Here is a 22,325-nt window from a genome sequence, read left to right on the forward strand (position 1 = left end):
ATCGGTCTGGGCCCCGATTTACAACAATCATCGGTTTGTACCGGGTAGACTGGATGGAGGGTTTCGGAGACGGCAGAGAGTAGAAACTGAGAGGATGGGAGCTTCCCTAGCTTAAAGGATTTGGAGGAGAAATTTGAATTGCCAGCAGCGAATGGGTTTAGATATCTGCAGGTACGGGATTTTTTGAAAAGGCAGGTTCCGACCTTCCCGCTCCTGCGACCACGGGGGATACAGGACAGGGTAGTTTCCAGAACATGGGTAGGAGAGGGGAAGGTAACAGTTATCTACAAAGACCTTATAGAGTCAGAGGAAACCCAGATAGAGGAACTAAAGGGCAAGTGGGAAGAGGAGCTAGGGAGAAGAGGGAGATTGAGGCGGATCTGTGGGTGGATGCCTTAAGCAGGGTTAACACATCCTCATCATGTGCCAGGCTTAGCCTGATACAATTTAAGGTAGTTCACCGGGCACACATGACGGTGGCCTGGATGAGCAAGTTCTTTGCAGTAGAGTACAGGTGTGCGAGGTGCGCAGCAAACCATGGCCATATGTTTTGGGCATGCCCGAAGCTTGGAGGGTTTTGCTAAGGCTATGTCCACGATACTTAAAACACAGATGGTACCGAGTCCAGAGGTGGTGATCTTTGGAGAGTCGGAAGAGCCAGGTGTCCAGGGGGCGAGAGGCGCCGACGTTTTGGCCTTTGCCTCCCTGGTAGCCCGGAGATGGATACTGCTAATGTGGAGGGACTTAAAGTCCCCAAAATTAGAGACCTGGGTTAGTGACATGGCTGGGTTTCTCAGTCTCAAGAAAATAAAGTTCGCCCTGAGAGGGTCAATATTAGGGTTCGTCCGGAGGTGGCAGCCATTTGTCGACTTTCTCGGAGAAAATTAAATTGTCAGCAGAGGCAGAAATCTAGGGGTTAGGCTATTGTTTCATTGATTGGGAGTGCAAAGAGCGTGAATGGGATGGAAATGTTTTATGTACCTTGTTTATGCTGCTGTTATTGTTATTATTATAAGAACTACAAATACCCTAATAAAATGGTTTTTATTATTAAAAAAAGAAAAGGAGAGTGGAACTGTGGTAAAATGAACCAAGTACCCGAGGATGGAAATAAGGCTTGGGTACAGAGAGCCAGTTTAGGTCATCAAGGATAAAGGTTTTGAAACATTGAAACTTGACACAGGACAGGCAGCTGCACATTGGAGCTTCTAGATATGGAGGGTTTTTATGTTAGATGGTCAGATAGAGGAGGCTTTGACACGTGTGGTAAGGAGTGAAATTTCCAGGGTTGGAGCAGCACTGGATTACAACTGAGAGGGATGGAAGCTGTAGAGATTAACTAGAGCTGCAGTCTAGGTGAGAGGATTATCTGGGGGGGGGGGGGGGGGGGGGGGGGAACCAAGATAGATGGGAACGTTATTCAAGAGAAAACCCATGATGAATATAATAGAAGATACCAAGGGAGCCTGCAGACTAATTTAGGATAGACCAGAGAAGTAATAAGAAGAAATAATGAAGGAGAAAAAGATAAACTTGGGATGTGAAAGAGCAAACTTTACACATCATTGGCCATCCTAAGGTTCTGAGCAAAGCACTCACAATTACTGAATTATTGCAGAACAGTAATTATACACCCCATAGCCTTTAAAATCAATGGTGTGATTGGATTTGCTGCTTAGCCACTTGGGCTGTTTGCAGAATGGCACTCTGTTCTTTAAATGGAACCACAGGAACCATACTTGCTATTTAAATTAATAATTGCGGCTTAAGAAACTTTTTATTATTCAGTAATGTAATTATCACCATGTCTAGGAGCAATGGTGCAAAGCAGAATTTGATCTGTGGGTTGGATAGGGCAAAGCACCCATACCCGAAGCCTTAAACAAACATTTGAAAGTGACTTCTTAAAAAATTGTAATTACAATAGTTGATCCGTTACATTAGAAATGCTGCAGTCACAGACTAGAATTCTCCCACTTGCATCTTATTTCAAACAAAGTAGCAAATCAGTAAAAACACGTGGATTGCAGGCTTTGAAGAAATTGAAACTAGTTCGGTATTCTACACCCTCAGGGCCACTGTTCCTGCTAATGAACTAAAATAAAATCTACATTCAAAGTAAACCAACTTTCCCCCAATTTGAACATGCGCTTGTTTCTGGCCATCAGTTCGTACTGTAAACATCAGCTTTCAACACTGACTAGTATCACATGGCACTGGGATTTTACTTTGGTCAATGGCCACATTGCGCCTTGTTCAAATCGTTCCACAGCAATTCTGTACAGGTTCACCACCGGATGTTTGGAGCAGATGGAGCCAGTTATCACCATTGTGCTAACTCCTGGCTCATCGGCTTCCCATCTGCTGTCACTGGAGGGATAAAAACCTCTTCTGCAAATAATTCTCTGGAAGATTTAATGCCAACCTGAATAGGTCAACTAAATAAGGGCCTTGACTAACTTCATCCAAAATATTGCACTTTGGGCAGTGCAGCACACTGTCAGCCTAGATTACGTGCTCAAATCCTGGACTGAAGCTTTAACCGGTGATGTTCCGACTCAGATGGGAAAGATACCACTGAACCAAGACAGATGGCCAAACTTAGACTTAATACCCTATATGCCCAAGTTAGAAGATACTAGAGCAGCAAAGTAAGTAGATGAAGAGAAGAACTGTGCCTCAGAACTAGCCAGAAGGGAACCAATGAGAGACAAAGGTCTCAAAACCCCATGGAGGTACAAAAAGTATTAAATGGTACAGATAGGATGAAGCCGGATATCAAACCAGTCATAGCCCACCAGAGGCATCAGTAATAAAAAAGCAACGTGTCTTAAAAACATACAGAAGAAAGCCAAGCGAAAGATGAGCTTAAATGGATGGAAACATTTTTCTACTATTTAACAGTTTTCCCCAAGAAATTTGTACAATAAAAGTCTGATCAGATGACTCTCACTTCCAAGCACACGCATACCGACGAAACGGAAGCTTTGGGGACTTTCTGGTTGGATTGGTCTTCATCTTGTGCTCATTTTGCATCATTAAAATCAGCTGGTGGAACCGATGGATAATCAGGTTCCTGCACTTGGTACAGAGCAATATCCACTTTCCTGGGATTCAGTTATAACCACAAGTATAATGGGTAATAAGGGATGAAGAAAATAGAGTGGGAAAAGCCCTTTCCAGGTTGGTGCACCAGTAAACTCTCGGCACTGTTAACCCAGAAATGTAGCCCCATCCCGAATGGCTTCTCGAAAATATTTATTTTTAAATAACAGGAAAATTCTATCTTAAAAAGAATTCTTGCTCCATTTTTCACCTCACTTCTCCTTAAAGTGTTAACATCTAATGGGAAAACAGTTGCACAGGCACAAACTACATGCCCCCACAGGCCTCTTTGCCAATTGCCCATTTGTTTGTGGACCTGAATAGCAAGAGTGAGCAAGCTAGTCAACGTGGATAGGATCACACTCCATTCTTATCCTAAACTCTTCCCAACATATGGGCATTTTCCAGACGAATAGCATTCAATAACCATAGGGAATTGGATCTCTGGTTAGTTTTCCCTCCTTAGTCTGGGAATGGAGAGGTTGATTAGAACACCAGGGATGTTACCCCAGCTGAGAACAGCTAACACAGTATAGGCCCGCATCATGTCTGTGTGGCCTGGTGCTTAAACCATCAGGTGACTAAGGGAGCTCCTCCTGGGAGTTTCAGTAAAAATAAAACAATTTCAAACCAGCTCTGTAAGCAGTGATCAGTCAAGGAGAGAAAACCCAAAATAAAAAATTGCTACTTACTTTGATATTTTTACCCACTCCGACCTGCTTGGGGCAGAGCTCATTTGTCAAAACCTTGGTTGAAAAGCTGGCTCCACAGCAGTCCAGCTGAAAGAGAAACAGGGTGGGGATAGAGGAAAGAAATTAAAGCTGGGCGATAATCTCACTTTGATACGGTAACTAATAATAACAGAATAAGTCTTAATGATCCTGAAAGCCTTCTAATTCAGAGACCAGATACAGCAGTGCTAAACTGACACACCCCACTGGTTCAGAATGGAAAGGCTAGCAGACCCACAAATATCAGAGACACAAACAGACGAGAGTGCCTTGCACTTGTTCATAAGCCCAATAGCTCACGTCGCCTTGGCGGGCAGTTTAAACAGGGATAAGTAGACCAAGTTATCATTTTCACCATCCCAGGTGTCTGTACCAGGTGTCTTTAAATGTAGAGCTGTGAATATCAATATCTCCACCACAACAAGACATCACCTAACTCCCAGGAGCTTGTATCCTATTATTTGCAGCATTAAGACAGGTAGCCCCTCACTTTCATTCCCAGTCCCTCAGCATCTAGAGTCTCCACACCAGATCTTCCTTTTTCTAGATTATCCGGCGTATTGAGTACAGACATGCCAGACAGGGGCCCGTTAAGGAGTGTGCCTGATTTTCTGTCCATTCAAAATAACAGCAGAAAAACCATCAGGCTCCAACTGTTACTCATGAAAACAAGTAATTCAATGCTCCATAGACACAGAAACATGAAAACTTGTGTCTTCATTAACATCGCCTTCCATTTTATTTACCTTACACATCTTCCTCATGACCCCACCCCAGGGCCATGACACGGCACACCCCCACCGAGAGAAAAACCCTCTCACGGAAATGTGTAACTTACTCTATCACCTCCATCTCTCAGGATGGATGTAGAATGTGCAAAACCTTTGCTCACCTCCTTACGATACAGTATTGCTAAGATAACTCATCCACGCCCAATGAGAAGCCCCAGATCCTGCTCATGCAATTCCCCGATTTATTTTAAACAGCACAAGACTTCCCTTTCACTCAATTTGAAGTGATGTAATTAAATTCCCATCCAACGCTGAATGAGTGACTTGACCTTCCCCCACATTCCACCTCTCCCAGACCAAAACAACTTCATAGAAACAGTGGCAGCATTGTGGGATCTCCTCCCTCCTCCACAGAGTAGCAAAATGGGCAGATACAACAGCTTCCCTATCGGAATAAAAATGAAAACAAACAAGAAATTTCCACAGGCATTTCTGTAGCCTTGGCAGGAGTTTGGCACAAACCCAACAGAAATAACAAACTGCAGTTTTTCACCATTCATACGATTGCTGTGGAGTGGATGGGAGGGCCACCTCCTCGGATCGCCCACTGGAGAAACCCGATGGAAATTCTAGGCACAGGGTGAAGCAGCAAGATCAGATAGTCCGCAGCAACACATCCAAACACAACAGGAGGTCAGAGTGATATTCATTCACGCCCAGAACTCCTTCAAATTGAGAATATATCTGTCTCACCGCCTTGTGCATTGCAATCAACACAGCTTTAGCCTGCTCCTTCTTCTCTTGGCTTTGCAATGGTGTAATATAAGCCGTGGAGGCCTGGTCATAGAACGCTTTAATCTCCCGAGCTACCTGTGAGAAAAATAAAATGTTTAGCTCCACACAGGAAAACATTTAAGCTCCAAACAAAAGAACGAGATGTTTTGGTGGCAGATGTAGAGTCCCCAGCTCTAACCCTCTCCACTCACAAATCCACATCTGCTGCCACTTAGGAGACTCATACATTTTTCAAAAGACATATCATTAATTCCTTTTTTGTTTGAACTGGGAAGATCTGCACTCCCATTACTCTTAATGATGCCTGGTCACATCATTCAAAAGATTCCATGTTATTATCCCAATGTTACGTCTCTTTCCAATAGACCACCAAGTGAAATAAATTTGCAAAAGTGCTCGTGGTTGATAACCCTCCGGTATCACACCTAAGCATTTAGAATGCAAGATTAGATAGCGAGTGCCAGTTGCCTGTGGCATTCCCTGCTCCCCTCAACCTCCTTCTCAGCTGTCAGTACAGTTCCCCCCTCCCACTACAAGTACACAATCCAATTGCCCTCCCCATCCCATTAAGGTACAGTAAACTTCCATTTGAGATCTGCTTGTCCCCACCTTTCACCCAACACAAGATTCAGCAGTTCTATTCCTCAAGGTTTCACATTAATGCATGATTTTGTAGCCTCCCCAGCATAGATGGTGTTAATGCTATCCTCTCTCCCAGAACAAGGTCAGCTAGTCCACTCCCTTTGTCCCCAAAGCAAGATCTTGTAACCTCCCTCCTCCCCAAACAGTAAGCCGGATAGTTTTCCATATTCTGCTACCCAGTACAAGGTTCACATCCCACTTCTCCAATCACAGTGCTGCTTACTTTGGGAATTCAGGAGTACTTGAGATTACTAACCTCATCTTTGTTTACAAATCCCCAGATCCCAGCAGCCACCTCACAAGCAAATAGGATCACCAGGCAGGCGAAGAACTGAAGGAAAAAAAGGGGGAGAACATAACATTAATGCAGCTCTGGTCACTAACATCTGCATAGCTTCCATAGCATGACCCAGATAAGCTACAGGCTTTCCATCATATCATACAACCCAACAGAATCAACGAAGCTGTATAGTGCCATGAAAGTTAATACAGAGGCACTTCACAATGGAAAGAGGGGAATGGACACAGTATCATAGTGGGAACGTGAACTATGAAAAAGTGGATGAGTTCAGAGTGAACTTCCAGAGAATTGGGTCAAGATGGTTTTGTAGCACAAACTGCAGTATGAAGTGAGGAAGATTGTAAAAGGACATGATAGTCAGAGGAGCCAATATCCAGGAAGCAAACAGAATGTTGGAGGAAGTGGTAGAATAATCAAATGACAGGGATCGTAAACGTGATATTTTAAGGGACTGAAAGTAATGGAAGATAAGAGGTGAAAGATGGCGACCACAACGTGGGACAAGAAAAGGTTACTTTTCAATCCTGCTTTTCCCGGGCCTCAAAAATCATTTTCACATCTATTTCAGATGTGTTTCCATCTCTTAGTTGGAAGATTCTACTGCGCAAGAGAATCAGTAGACCATAGAAATCGCTTTGCGGTACTAGCCATGTATACAATACCCATTTAAATCTATTTGAGAGGCTTCTACCCGCTGAAGAATACCTCAACTGTCCGTTAAAAAACAATTGACAAGAGTGTGGCAGTGGGGCAGAAAATTAGTGTCAAGTCTACTGCTTAGATTTTGATTCCTACAGTATATATGTCCACATGTTTATAGTCCTGGGAATTAAATGCTTTATTTCACTGACTGCGGCCGGTTTCCAGGATTTCTGTTTTGATTCCAATGTCTAACACTGATGGGCAACTTGGATATCTCAGTGTCTTGTGGTACAAGATACTCCACACAATGCAGATTTGTATCATTGCAGAAACTAGCCAGCAGATCTTACTAACCATACAAAATTGGCAGCGCTGGGCTGGAGGTTCACTTCTCACAACAGAGAGTTTTTCATCACAGAAAGGCACAAGACCTCAACAATGCAAATTGGGCCTCAAAACTAGTCACACTCAGAAGGACAAAAGAAACATTCCACCAAACAAGGCAGGCAGCCAGTACACATACAAAGTACACAGGTATGTACTCCCACCCGAGTGCACGGCATGTTCGCTCAATGCTTTGATGTATTATTAATGACCTAAAAAAACTTGCCCTTTTACAGCAATACATGTGGAGGAAAACATTCAAGGGCCCTTCATAGAGGCACAACAAAAAACATGGCCTCTGAGCCAGTGGGATGGGTGATGAAATGTTTAGTTAAAGAACGAGGTTTGCGGGGGGGGGGGGGCAGTGGGGATATTCTGTGCGCCAGATTTCTTTTGCGGGGGTGGGTGCCGCACAGCCGACAGGGGGGGGGGGCACACAGCCGACGGGGGATGCGATCCCGCACAGCACCTTACTGAATTCTTTTTGAAAATCCAAATACAACACATTCACTGGTTTCTCTATTATACACCGATATTTAAAATCTCAAAAGACTAAAAGATTTATCAAAAATCATAGGAAGCGGGAGCAGTCGATCATTTGGATCATGGCTAATCAAACTGCAGCCTTAACTCCACTTTTGCCTGTCCCCCATGACCTTAGACTCACTTATCAAAAATCTGGCTAGCTCAGCCTTAAATATATTCAATGACCCAACGTCCAGTGCTCCGTGTGAAGACCCCTTCTATTTAAATTGTGCCCCTTAGTTCTATCTTTCCCCACAAGAGAAAAATCTTTCTGCATCTACCCTGTTAAGCCCCCTCAGAATCTATGTTTCAATAAGATCACCTTTCATTCTTCTAAATACTAATGAGCAAAGGGCCAACTTGTTCAATCTTTCCTCATTAGACAACTCCTTTCACCCAGGGAGCAGCCATGTGAACCTTCTCTGGACTGCCTACAATGCAAGAAGGGGCCTCACGGTAGCATGGTGGTTAGCATCAATGCTTCACAGCTCCAGGGTCCCAGGTTCGATTCCCGGCTGGGTCACTGTCTGTGCGGAGTCTGCACGTCCTCCCCGTGTGTGCGTGGGTTTCCTCCGGGTGCTCCGGTTTCCTCCCACAGTCCAAAGATGTGCGGGTTAGGTGGATTGGCCATGCTAAATTGCCTGTAGTGTAAGGTTAATGGGGGGATTGTTGGGTTATGGGTATACGGGTTACGTAGGTTTAAGTAGGGTGATCATTGCTCGGCACAACATCGAGGGCCGAAGAGCCTGTTCTGTGCTGTACTGTTCTATGTTCTATAACTCCTCTCAAGACCAAAATTGTACACGGTACTCTGTACCGTTGTAGCCAAGATTTCCTACTGATATTCCATTCCCACTGCAACATTCCATTGGCCTTCTAATTACTTGCTAACATTTTAAGATTCATGTACAAGACACACAAATCATCTGTACTAGTCTCTCTTCATTTAAATAATACTCGGCTTTTCTAGTCTTCTTGCCAATGTGAACCTCACATTTCCCCACATTATAATACACCCGCTACTTGTTGCGCATCCCATTACAAACTCTTTGCATCTCCCTTACAGCTTGCTTTCCTACCTACAGTACTTCATGGGAACAAAGGAGCTATTTGGCCAGTCGAACCTGTTCCACCAGTTAATAACATGGCTGATCTAGCGGTGGTCTCAGCTCCACTTTTCTGTCTATCCCTGTAATCCTCAACTCCCTCGCCTAACAAAAATCTAACTCTGCCTTGAATAAATTCAAAGATGCAGGCTCCATTACTTTCTGGTGAAGAGAATTCCACACACCAAGGACCCTACCTGAGGGAGTATACGGGTTCATTTTTATCTAAAGTCTAGTATTTCTTTTATTTAGTTAATTAACTTAAAAGTTGCTGTTTGGTTTAGAAGAAGGTGAATTTTGAATCAGCTTTAAACAAGGTTCTACTTGTAGGTACTTGCAGCTGGAGCTTGTTAATTAGTTAATTGGATTAGGCCAGTTTTCAGAGGCTAGATTCACAGTATAAAAAGGATCCAGCTACAGTGCAGACTTTGTTTGCACTGGAGTGCTGACCTTGGAGCATTTGGGTGCTACAGTGAGAGTTTGGTGACTGAGGGAGTTAGGTGAGGAAGGAGTAAAGTGGCCTTACATTTCATTTCCTACATTTCCTCAAAGAGCGTGAAGGGAGCCAGGAGTTTACAGAGAGTACAGCTGACTGGAAGCAGAGTCGGAGGGCGGAGGTCCAGTTGGTCTACGGGGCAGCTAATTCTGTAAAGTAAGAGGGGTTGGAGGCTAGGGCAGTTGCATGCTCCTCCTGTAGGATGTGGGTGGTGAGGGATACCACTGGTGTCCCCGCTGACTATACCTGTGGGAAGTGCACCCAACTCCAGCTCCTCAGAGACCGTGTTAGGGAACTGGAGCTGGATGAACTTCGGATCATCCGGGAGGCAGAGGGGGTTATCGAGAAGAGATACAGGGAGGTAGCCACACCCAAGGTACTGGACAAGAGTAGCTGGGTTACAGTCAGGGGAAAGAAAACTAACAGGCAGACAGTGCAGGGATCCCTTGTGGCCATTATCCTTCAAAACAAGTATACCGTTTTGGATGCTGTTGGGGGGATGACCTACCGGGGGAAGGCCCTAGTGGCCAGGTCTCTGGCACTCAGTCTGGCTCTGAGGCTCAGAAGGGAAGGGGGGGAGAATAGAAAAGCAATAGTAATAGGAGATTCAATGGTTAGGGGAATAGATAGGAGATTCTGTGGTCGCGAGCGAGACTCTCGAAAGGTATGTTGCCTCCCGGGTGCCAGGGATGTCTCGGATCGTGTCTTCAGGATCCTGAAGGGGGAGGGTGAGCAGCCAGAAGTCGTGGTGCACATTGGTACCAACGACATAGGTAGGAAAAGGGGTGTGGAGGTAATAAACAAGTTTAGGGAGTTAGGCTGGAAGTTAAAGGCCAGGACAGACAGAGTTGTCATCTCTGGTTTGTTGCCGGTGCCACGTGATAGCGAGGCTAGGAATAGGGAGAGAGTGCAATTGAACACGTGGCTGCAGGAATGGTGTAGGAGGGTGGGCTTCAGGTATTTGGATAATTGGAGCGCATTCTGGGGAAGATGGGACCTGTACAAGCAGGACGGGTTGCATCTGAACCAGAGGGGCACAGATATCCTGGGAGGGAGGTTTTCTAGTACTCTTCGGGAGGGTTTAAACTAATTTGTCAGGGGAATGGGAACCGGATTTGTAGTCCAGCAACTAAGGAAGCCGATGTTCAGGACGCCAGTGTGTAGTGACACAGTGGGGAAGATAACACTGACAAAGGAGAGTACTTGCAGGCAAGGAGATGGGTTGAAGTGTGTATACTTCAACGCAAGAAGCATCAGGAATAAGGTGGGTGAACTTAAGGTATGGATTGGTACTTGGGACTACGATGTGGTGGCCATCACAGAAACTTGGATAGAAGAGGGGCAGAAATGGTTGTTGGAGGGCCCTGGTTATAGGTGTTTCAACAAGATTAGGGAGGATTGTAAAAGAGGTTCATTAGCAGAGGGATTGAATTTAAGATCCGTGAGGTGATGATGCAGCTGCACAAAACCTTGGTCAGGCCACATTTGGAGTACTGTGTGCAGTTCTGGTCACCTCATTTTAGGAAGCATGTGGAAGCTTTGGAAAAGGTGTAAAGGAGATTTACCAGGATGTTGCCTGGAATGGAGAGTAGGTCTTACGAGGAAAGGTTGAGGGTGTTAGGCCTTTTCTCATTAGAACGGAGAAGGACGAGGGGCGACTTTCATAGAATTTACAGTGCAGAAGCAGGCCATTCGGCCCATCGAGTCTGCACCGGCTCTTGGAAAGAGCACCCTACCCAAGGTCAACACCTCCACCCTATCCCCATAACCCAGTAACCCAACCCAACACTAAGGGCAATTTATCATGGCCAATCCACCTAACCTGCACATCTTTGGATTGTGGGAGGAAACCAGAGCACCCGGGAGGTAACCCACGCACACACTGGGAGGATGTGCAGACTCCACACAGACAGTGACCCAAGCCGGAATCGAACCTGGGACCCTGGAGCTGTGAAGCAATTGCGCTATCCACAATGGTACCATGCTGCCTTCAGAGGTTCATAAGATAATCAGAGGAATAGATAGAGTAGACAGTCAAAGACTTTTTCCCCGGGTGGAACAAACCATTACAAGGGGACATAAATTTAAGGTAAATGATGGAAGATATAGGGGGGATGTCAGAGGTAGGTTCTTTACCCAGAGAGTAGTGGGGGCATCGACTGCACTGCCTGTGGAAGTAGTTGAGTCGGAAACGTTAGGGACCTTCAACGGCTATTGGATAGGTACATGGATTATGGTAGAATAATATAGTGTAGATTAATTTGTTCTTAAGGGCAGCACGGTAGCATTGTGGATAGCACAATTGCTTCACAGCTCCAGGGTCCCAGGTTCGATTTTGGGTTGGGTCACTGTCTGTGTGGAGTCTGCACATCCTCCCAGTGTGTGCGTGGGTTTCCTCCGGGTACTGTGGTTTCCTCCCACAGTCCAAAGATGTGCAGGTTGGATGGATTGGCCATGATAAATTGCCCTGAGTGTCCAAAATTCTATGATCTATGATTAACCTGGACAAAAGTTCGGCACAACATCGTGGGCCGAAGGGCCTGTTTTGTGCTGTATTTCTCTATTTCTATCTCAGTTTGCCCCTGGTTCTAATCTCCTGTAAGATGAAGCACCCTCCAGGTATCCACCCTATCCAGTTCCCTCAGGGTTTCAATAAGATCACCTCTTATTCTTGTAAACTGTAATCGCTATAGGTCCAACCTGCCCGACCCACCTTCATCCCAGAATGAGTCAAGTGAATCTTCTCTCAACTGCTTCTAAAACAATTCTATCTTTTTTTTCCCGAAATAAGGAGACCAAAACTGTACACAGTTGTCCAGCTGTGGTCTCACCAAGGCCCTGTACAGTTGCAGTAAAACTTTCCTTTCTTCTTGCAATAAAAGCCAACATTCCATTCACCTTCCTAATCACGTGCCATAACTGCATACTAACTTTGAATCGATGTACCAGACACCCAGATCCCTCTACACCATGGGGTCGGCAATCTCTCTCCATTTAAACAGGGTACTACTTTTCTATTCCTGCTAAAACGAACAAGTTCATATTTACTCATGTTTTACACCATCTGCTAAATGTTTGCCCACTCACTGAACAAGTCTATGTCTATTTGCAGACACTGTCCTCTTGACAGCATACATACTTTCCTATCTATCTTGATGTCATCAGCAAATCTAGCTACACTGCCCCTTCTTCCAATCATTGATATAGGCTGTAAATAGTGGGGGACTCAGCACTGATCCACTCATTAAGCTTACCAATCTGAAAATGCCGGTTTCTCCCTGTTCTCCACTTCCCAAGCTAACCAAAAATCCTTTCCCTCGTGGTCATATGTTACGTCCTACACTAGGGGCTCGTATCTTGCACAGTAATCTTTGATGTGGTACTTTGTCAAATGCCTTTTGGAAATCCAAGTATACCTCATCAACCGGTTCCCCATTATCCACCTTGAATGTTGCTGCAGGGAGAGAGAGCAAGACCCAGATTCGAGGAGCAGGAGGGCAGGGACAAAAAGCTGCCAGTTGCCAAACTGGGAATAACCTAGGATGGGGTGGAGGGAGGGGGGGAAACCCGACCCATCCCACTCCCAGCTCCATTGACATCCCCACCGCAGAGTGAGAAAGGAAAGAGACACCGCGTGGGAAGGAAAGCAAGCAAAAGGTTGAGCTGAATTTCAGGAGTGCTATGGTGAGACACAAAAGCTGTGTTACTCAGCCTTGTTTGGATGATTGTGCAATCTAATCCCAATGTATGTAGTATTTCTATTAGAGTCAATGATTTTATTTTCCAAGTTATTCCAGTTGAGAATTCACAGTGCTGCATAAGTACAGTACAGTATATTATTATCTTGTACATTAGTTATTCCGGCAAGAAATGTCCAAAAGGAATCAAACTCCAGCTTTAACACCAATTCCTATGGAACCCATGATTCACAGTTGTTTCATTTAACGTTGCAATTTTCAGGAACAACAACAACTTTTTTTTTCTTTTTCTTTTTTTTTATTTTGTCCCCGACCCCTGCGTGTCCCCGTCCCCTGCGTGTCCCCGTCCCCTGCGTGTCCCCGTCCCCTGCGTGTCCCCGTCCCCTGCGTGTCCCCGTCCCCTGCGTGTCCCCGTCCCCTGCGTGTCCCCGTCCCCTGCGTGTCCCCGTCCCCTGCGTGTCCCCGTCCCCTGCGTGTCCCCGTCCCCTGCGTGTCCCCGTCCCCTGCGTGTCCCCGTCCCCTGCGTGTCCCCGTCCCCTGCGTGTCCCCGTCCCCTGCGTGTCCCCGTCCCCTGCGTGTCCCCGTCCCCTGCGTGTCCCCGTCCCCTGCGTGTCCCCGTCCCCTGCGTGTCCCCGTCCCCTGCGTGTCCCCGTCCCCTGCGTGTCCCCGTCCCCTGCGTGTCCGTCCCCTGCGTGTCCGCCCCCTGTCGAACAACAACAACTTGAGTAATGAACTTACTGTATCTTTAACATTTGGCTACAATAATCTTCCCCTTTATCCAAGTCATTAATGTAGATTGTAAAGCTCCAGAACAAATTCCTGCAGCACCCGTTTGCTGACCTGAAAACAACACATTTATCGGGACAGCTTTTCCTGTTAATTAGTTGATCGCCTATTCACACTAATATGTCACCCCAACACGCTGCTGCCTCACCCCAACACGCTGCTGCCTCACCCCAACACGCTGCTGCCTCACCCCAACACGCTGCTGCCTCACCCCAACACGCTGCTGCCTCACCCCAACACGCTGCTGCCTCACCCCAACACGCTGCTGCCTCACCCCAACACGCTGCTGCCTCACCCCAACACGCTGCTGCCTCACCCCAACACGCTGCTGCCTCACCCCAACACGCTGCTGCCTCACCCCAACACGCTGCTGCCTCACCCCAACACGCTGCTGCCTCACCCCAACACGCTGCTGCCTCACCCCAACACGCTGCTGCCTCACCCCAACACGCTGCTGCCTCACCCCAACACGCTGCTGCCTCACCCCAACACGCTGCTGCCTCACCCCAACACGCTGCTGCCTCACCCCAACACGCTGCTGCCTCACCCCAACACGCTGCTGCCTCACCCCAACACGCTGCTGCCTCACCCCAACACGCTGCTGCCTCACCCCAACACGCTGCTGCCTCACCCCAACACGCTGCTGCCTCACCCCAACACGCTGCTGCCTCACCCCAACACGCTGCTGCCTCACCCCAACACGCTGCTGCCTCACCCCAACACGCTGCTGCCTCACCCCAACACGCTGCTGCCTCACCCCAACACGCTGCTGCCTCACCCCAACACGCTGCTGCCTCACCCCAACACGCTGCTGCCTCACCCCAACACGCTGCTGCCTCACCCCAACACGCTGCTGCCTCACCCCAACACGCTGCTGCCTCACCCCAACACGCTGCTGCCTCACCCCAACACGCTGCTGCCTCACCCCAACACGCTGCTGCCTCACCCCAACACGCTGCTGCCTCACCCCAACACGCTGCTGCCTCACCCCAACACGCTGCTGCCTCACCCCAACACGCTGCTGCCTCACCCCAACACGCTGCTGCCTCACCCCAACACGCTGCTGCCTCACCCCAACACGCTGCTGCCTCACCCCAACACGCTGCTGCCTCACCCCAACACGCTGCTGCCTCACCCCAACACGCTGCTGCCTCACCCCAACACGCTGCTGCCTCACCCCAACACGCTGCTGCCTCACCCCAACACGCTGCTGCCTCACCCCAACACGCTGCTGCCTCACCCCAACACGCTGCTGCCTCACCCCAACACGCTGCTGCCTCACCCCAACACGCTGCTGCCTCACCCCAACACGCTGCTGCCTCACCCCAACACGCTGCTGCCTCACCCCAACACGCTGCTGCCTCACCCCAACACGCTGCTGCCTCACCCCAACACGCTGCTGCCTCACCCCAACACGCTGCTGCCTCACCCCAACACGCTGCTGCGCCACCCCAACACGCTGCTGCCTCACCCCAACACGCTGCTGCCTCACCCCAACACGCTGCTGCCTCACCCCAACACGCTGCTGCCTCACCCCAACACGCTGCTGCCTCACCCCAACACGCTGCTGCCTCACCCCAACACGCTGCTGCCTCACCCCAACACGCTGCTGCCTCACCCCAACACGCTGCTGCCTCACACCAACACGCTGCTGCCTCACCCCAACACGCTGCTGCCTCACCCCAACACGCTGCTGCCTCACCCCAACACGCTGCTGCCTCACCCCAACACGCTGCTGCCTCACCCCAACACGCTGCTGCCTCACCCCAACACGCTGCTGCCTCACCCCAACACGCTGCTACGTCACCCCAACACGCTGCTACCTCACCCCAACACGCTGCTACCGCACCCCAACACGCTGCTACCGCACCCCAACACGCTGCTACCGCACCCCAACACGCTGCTACGTCACCCCAACACGCTGCTACGTCACCCCAACACGCTGCTACGTCACCCCAACACGCTGCTGCGTCACCCCAACACGCTGCTGCGTCACCCCAACACGCTGCTACGTCACCCCAACACGCTGCTATATCACCCCAACACGCTGCTATATCATCCCAACACAATGAGCTCTTGTGCAGTCACCTTTTATATGGCATTGTATCAAATGCCTTTTGGAAATCCAAATACACTACCTCTACTGATTCCACACATCAATCCTGCTTATTACATCAAAAAACTAACAAATTTGTCAAATTCTATTTTTCTCAAAACCAGGACTCTTGTTAGGTTGTATTCTGATTTTCTAAATGTCCTGCTACTACCTCCTTAATAATGGATTCCAGCATTTTCTCAATGATAGATGATAGGCTAATTTGGGTTTGCTGTGATGTCTCACATTGTCCTCATGGATAAACATAGCCTGTGAGCATTTTGTCAGGCAGATGTATAAATTCATGCTTAAGTGATGTGCCAAAGATGTGCTGTAGCGGTACCCATGTTGCTGTACCCAGTAACAATCTGCAGGACAGGGTGAGGGGCTTATTGGACACATACACAAATCGAGAAAAAGTACTTCTGCTTGCTTCTAGCTAGCTTTCAAACATTTTAAATTTGCAAGCAAAAAGGGAGTTTATCTATTACTGTAGATCACCAAATTGCAGCAGTGAACACAGACAGGCATCAGAATCGTATCCTGGAGCCAGCAACCCTGTCTCTGGAGTGTGAAAGCCAAACAACAACAGAGATGCAAACAGAAAGGAATGTGTGTTTTACCGTTCCCAGCATGCATTGGGATTCCTGGATGGCACCATAGCAACCAAGAAAACCGACAATCATCATCACAGCTCCAACACCAATCAGAATGTAGACCCCTGTGAGGAGAGAAAGGGCAGAGATTAACATAGTACTCAATAGGAGAGGCAAGTACAGAAACACTACTTTATTCCGCTCACTGCCATGTCTGCTCACCCAATGTTCTTTTCCCTCTTCCTTTCTTACGTTTGTAACTGAGTGTGGCTAATTTTACTGTAATTTTGGAATATCGATCCAAACCAACAACTGTTGGCATAACAGGCACTGCTGGGTATGTGGCAGGTGGGTCAGGATTGAGTCCACTGCTAATGGCTCCATGGTTGGCTATCTGCTAACACTCACTGCATCGATTAGGGAAGAATGGCAAGTGGGCAAGATACGAGAAGTTAACCTCAGGGACAGACTTATCAGTGAAGAGATGGGGATGGAATGATCAAGGAGAATGCGGGGGGGGGGGGGGGGGGGTGTAAGTGAAGAGTGCGGAGGTACAAGAATGAATCACAACTAGAACAAAGGGAAACCTGGAATAAGCAAACTATTCTGGTGACAGCACAGTCCCACGCACATCATTGAGCTCCAGAAATACCTGCACCATGACAACAGCAAACTCAGTAATCCCTTTTTCTTAAAAAAAACTATTTCAATAATTGTCACATTTGCAACTATTTTAAATATTTCAAATGCTATATTTGGGTGGATCTATTACGGAGTAAGAAATAGATGACTGCCAACAGTTATAGGTGCATCTGCCTAATTCTGTTCACAAGAATAGATACTAGGCTGTGCACATGCTTTGAGGTAAATGAAAGCACTGAGACACCAGGGGCCTATAAATCGTTGACACTGGAGAGCATTCCGATGCTGCTCAGCACTTTTAGTAGTGGCAAGCATGAGGGAATCCATTCTGCACTAATCATTCCAATAGATGGTAGGCTCCATTTCTGATGGTATTTACTGTGACAGGATTGGGATTGACACAGAAGAATATGCAATTTATCCCCTTACCGTCCGAATAACAGGAACCCAATGTTACCTTGGCATATTTTTTCTTAAAATATTTTTATTCAAGGCATTTTCATATATACAAAGTCAGAAGAACTACCACACTATTCGATAAACAGTCCCCACTCTCTCCCCCTGCTCCCCTGACGCCAACTCGTCCTCACATCCCGCCTTCCCCATTTTAAACCTCCCATCCCACTTGCTGACCTCACAAACCTCTTTAAAGAAATCAATAAATGGCTCCCACCTCCGGATGAATGCCGACTCTCTCAAAACGAGCTTGACCTTCTCCAGCCTCAGGAATTAATAATAATAATAATCACTTATTGTCACAAGTAGGCTTCAATGAAGTTACTGCGAAAAGCCCCTATTCCGCCCCTAATTCCACCAGGTTGCTCACCCACACCCCAACTTTCGGCGGCTCAGAGCCCCACCTACCCTCAAATAAAGACCCAACCCCCATCCCTCCCCCCACTCCATGTCTTCCTCCTGGCACCCCCCCCCCCCCCCCCCCCCCCCCCCCCCCCAACCGTTAACTAGTTCGCCCAGCTAACATGGTGACCCCCCCGGCCAAGGCCTCCGACCATCCTTCCTCCCTCCAGTTCCCCTCCCCCCAATCAACCCAACCATCCAACTCTAAAGAGTAACAAAAGGCACACTCGCCAATCGTTGCTTCCCCCCCTGAAAACCTGCCCCGGAAAACTCACCAGCAAAGCACACAAAACTCCTCCAATTTCAATGTCCTCACACTCCCTCCCAGTCCACTATTCCCCATATCAGAATTCCTCCTCTGGCATGTCACTTCTGGAAAGTCACCCACATTTGGTTGAATTGGACATTCTGAATTCTCCCAGGTTCGATTCCTGGTTTTGGTCACTGTCTATGTTGAGTCTGCATGTTCTCCCTGTGTCTGCGTGGGCTTTCTCTGGGTGCTACAGTGTCCTCCTACAAACCCCGAATGACGTGCTGTTAGATAATTTGGACATTCTGAATTCTCCCTGTGTACCCGAACAGGCGCCAGAATGTGGAGACTGGGGGATTTTCACAGTAACTTCATTGCAGTTTTAATGTAAGCCTACTTGTGACAATAAGGATTATTATCATTAAGAACACCTGCTCCTTTTCAATGGGAATTTTGATGGCCAGTTGAACCCACAGGGCAGGCAGACAGGTTCTTTAAAACAATCAGCTCGATGGACAATATCTCCAATAATTTAACTCTGCAATGTCAGCCTCTCTTGATCCATTGACCTCCTGACCAAGAGATAAACATGACACCAAATATGCCAGGCTTTCAATACAAATCTACATCCAGATACCAGCAAGAAATTAAATGCGGAGAGTGAAACAGCAAAATAAAAACATGCGGCATAGAAATAGTGACAGAGTTAATGGGAGCTGAAGGAGGCAGTCACTGAACCCTATCACACCACCTCTGGCTATGACCAGAATACAATATGCATCTGTTTGATGTGGCGTACATTCTATAAACCCTTTGTACTGAGATGTAGTACTACTGACTCACAAAGACATTATCAGGACACAACCAACACCATGCTGCCCCCGTGCCAGGACTCGAATAAAAGACTCTTTTAGATTAATTTGTGTTTCAAAACTTGTTTTCTTGCTGTGATGCACTACCAATCACTAGGCTGGTACAAAAAAGGACAGTGGTTTACAAGGCACTGTGAACCAGCTGCTTGGTGGGTGGGCAGGCAGGCTGGTGGTACTGGGGAAGACTCAGATCAGCCAGCTGAGACTCAACAGCTCTGGCCTGATGCACTGTAGAATAAGCTCCACCCAGAACATTAACTTCTTCCTCAACTTCTAAGATGGCAACTGACCTTACTGTGCATTTCCAATGTTTTCTTAAGGACTCCCCAAGCCACACCATCCTGACCTCATACCACTGCACCCCTATCTCTAGCAGGTCTGTCATGCCAGTGGGGCAGGACAGACCCAGGGATGGTGACACAAACATACCAATTAGGAGTCGGGCACTTGGCCCCTCAAGCCCACTCCGCCATTCAATGAGACCATGGCTGATCTGATTGTAACTTCAACCCCACATCCTTGCCTACCTTCTATAATCTTTCACCCCCCTTGTAAATCAAGAATCCATCTAGCCCTGCCTTTAAAATATTCAAACACTCTGCTTCCACCACCTTGAGGAAGAGTGTTCCAAAGACGCTCAATCCTCAAAGAAAATTCTCATCTAGGTCTTAAATGAGCAAGCCCTTATTTTGAAACAGTGGGCCCTCGTTCCAGATTCTCTCCCAACATATTCACCCCATCAAGTAGGTTTCCATTAAGTCACCTCTTCTAAACTCCAGCAGATACAAGCCTATCCTGTCCAATCTTCACTCATAAAACTTACCCACTTCAGGTATTAGTCTGGCGAACCTTTTCTGCACTGTTGCCAGCATTTACACATTTCCTTAAATAAGGAGATCAATGCTGTACACAGTACTCCAGATGTGGTCTCACCAATGCCCTAAACAACTGAAGCATAGCCTCCCTACTTTTGTAATCAATTCCCCTCACAGTAAACAATAACATTCTATTAGCTTTCCTAATTTTATGTGGCACATGCATGCTCGCCTTTTGTGATTCATGCGCAAGGCCACCCAGAACCCTCTACCCCTCAAAAGCTCCGCAATCTCTCATCATTTAGATAATATGTTGCTTTTTTCTTCGTCAATTTCTTCCCATATTATACTCCATTTTCCAGGTCTTTGTCCACTTCCTGAACCTATTAATATCCCTTTGTAGCCTACTTATGTCTTCTTCATAACTTTCTTTCCTACTTTAGTGTCAATGGCAAATTTAGCAACCGTACCTTCAGACCCTTCATCCAGGTAATTTATATAAATTGTAAAAGGTTGGGGCCCCAGCACTGATCTCTGTGGCTCATCAGTTCCCAGCCAGAAAAGTAATCATTTATGTCTACCCTCTGTTTCCTGTGAGCTAGCCAATCTTTTAACTATGCCAATGTGGTACCCACTAAACCATAAGCTTTCATTTTCTGCAATAAGCTTTGATGTGGCACCTTATCAAATGCATTCTGGAAATCAGTAGATCCACCAGTTCCCCTTCATCCACAGCACATGAGGCTCCTTCAAAGAAGTCTAAGAAACTAGTTAAACATGATTTCCCTTTCACAAAACCCTGGTGTCAGCCCCATTATCTTGATTCTTTTTTTTGACGTGCCCTGCTATAACATTTTTAATAATAGTTTCTAACATTTTCCTTTTGATGTTGTCGGAGTCTGGACTATTGGCTGTAGGGTGTGAATTTGTACGCCTACGCCAGGATGTTGATGTGAGAGAGCTCTCCCAATTTTGGCACACGTTTTGCAGGGTCCACTGGGCAAGATCTGCCATTTCCATATCCAACACCTCGGTGGATGCAGGGGCGATCTGCTCAGTTTTATCCCTGTTCAACTTTTCGGTCGATACAACGGAGTGGCTTGCTCAGGTATTTTAGAGGACAGTTAAGTATCAACCACACTTTTTGTGGGTCTCGAGTCACATGTTGGCCTAACCAGGTTAGGATGGCATCGTTCCTTCACCGCAGGACATTAGTGAAGCAGATGGGTTTTTATGACAATATAATTGCTTCATGATCATTACTGGTGTAGAAGGAGGCCATTTGGCCCATTCAGTCTGCCCCAACTCCCCCGCAAGACGAGCTTTTCGTTTCAGCATTATTAATTAATTGAATTTAAATTTCCTCAGTTGCTGTGATGTCTATGGAACTTTAGTTCAGGCATCTGAATTACTCGGCCAATCACATTAGCACTATTCTCTTGTTCCCCCAAGACATTTCTAAACTCTCTCAACCCCACCCTGTCCAGACTGTGGCCTGTTTGCGGCTGTAGACAAAGGAACGTTCCCCAATGGCACTTGATCAGTGGAGCTGAATGTGGAAAACATTACAGTAATGGGTTACAGACCCTGTATTAAGCCTAATGATTTGTTATGAAAATATGTAACAGCATATCATTACCACACTGTGGGTGGCGAAGTGGGGAGAAGGAAGGACGAACAAGTCAGACACCACAATAGCTCTCGTTACCCACACTGCACATCCTATATTCAGGCCCCCACCTTAAAAGTTGCAGATTTATTGGTCACCCTCCTGGCATAGGAGCTATTTTTAGCCTCGTTAATTTTATTTCACGTCTTGCTCTTTGTTAAGAGCACAGGGTGGTTGGATGTGTGGAGTGGTGTCTCTCAACCATGTTTCAGCTTCATGCAAAATATTTCAAATTCCAGTCCAAGAAAGAAGTCGAGGCCCAGAATCGGATGGCTCACAGGGGATTTCCTATTGTTGATGCTGTAAGTCAGAAGAGAATCCTGTGTACACAAATATGGACTTACAAAAAGTTCCCCTTCCAGAGCATACTGAAGCGAAAACTGCAGTTTGCACATTATATCCACTGCCCAGAATCAAGTGGGGCCCAGTGTATCTCACATTCAGTCCCTACCTCCTCAGAGGGGCCCAGTATACCCAAGATACTGTCCGCATCGCACACTCTGCTCTCATCCCGGACTGTCACTGCCAAAAAAAAATCTATGGTGTGGACTCACTGTGGTCACACCCGAGGAAGGAGCAGTGCTCC

The 22,325-nt window shown here is 47.1% G+C and overlaps 1 protein-coding gene across 1 annotated transcript in view; it reads right to left on the bottom strand.

The window, feature by feature from the left end:
* cd81a (CD81 molecule a) overlaps nt 1-22,325 on the bottom strand; it is a 92,135-nt gene that overhangs the window by 12,987 nt on the left and 56,823 nt on the right. Inside the window, exons 3-6 of the mRNA XM_038807563.1 lie at nt 16,661-16,758; nt 6,261-6,335; nt 5,321-5,437; nt 3,798-3,884 (exon numbers count right to left, since the gene is read on the bottom strand). Coding sequence (XP_038663491.1) covers nt 3,798-3,884; nt 5,321-5,437; nt 6,261-6,335; nt 16,661-16,758 — 377 coding nt within the window. The remainder of the gene's footprint in view (nt 1-3,797; nt 3,885-5,320; nt 5,438-6,260; nt 6,336-16,660; nt 16,759-22,325) is intronic.

The sequence above is a fragment of the Scyliorhinus canicula genome, chromosome 9 (assembly GCF_902713615.1).
Source record: "Scyliorhinus canicula chromosome 9, sScyCan1.1, whole genome shotgun sequence".
Classification (NCBI taxonomy): Eukaryota; Metazoa; Chordata; class Chondrichthyes; order Carcharhiniformes; family Scyliorhinidae; genus Scyliorhinus; species Scyliorhinus canicula.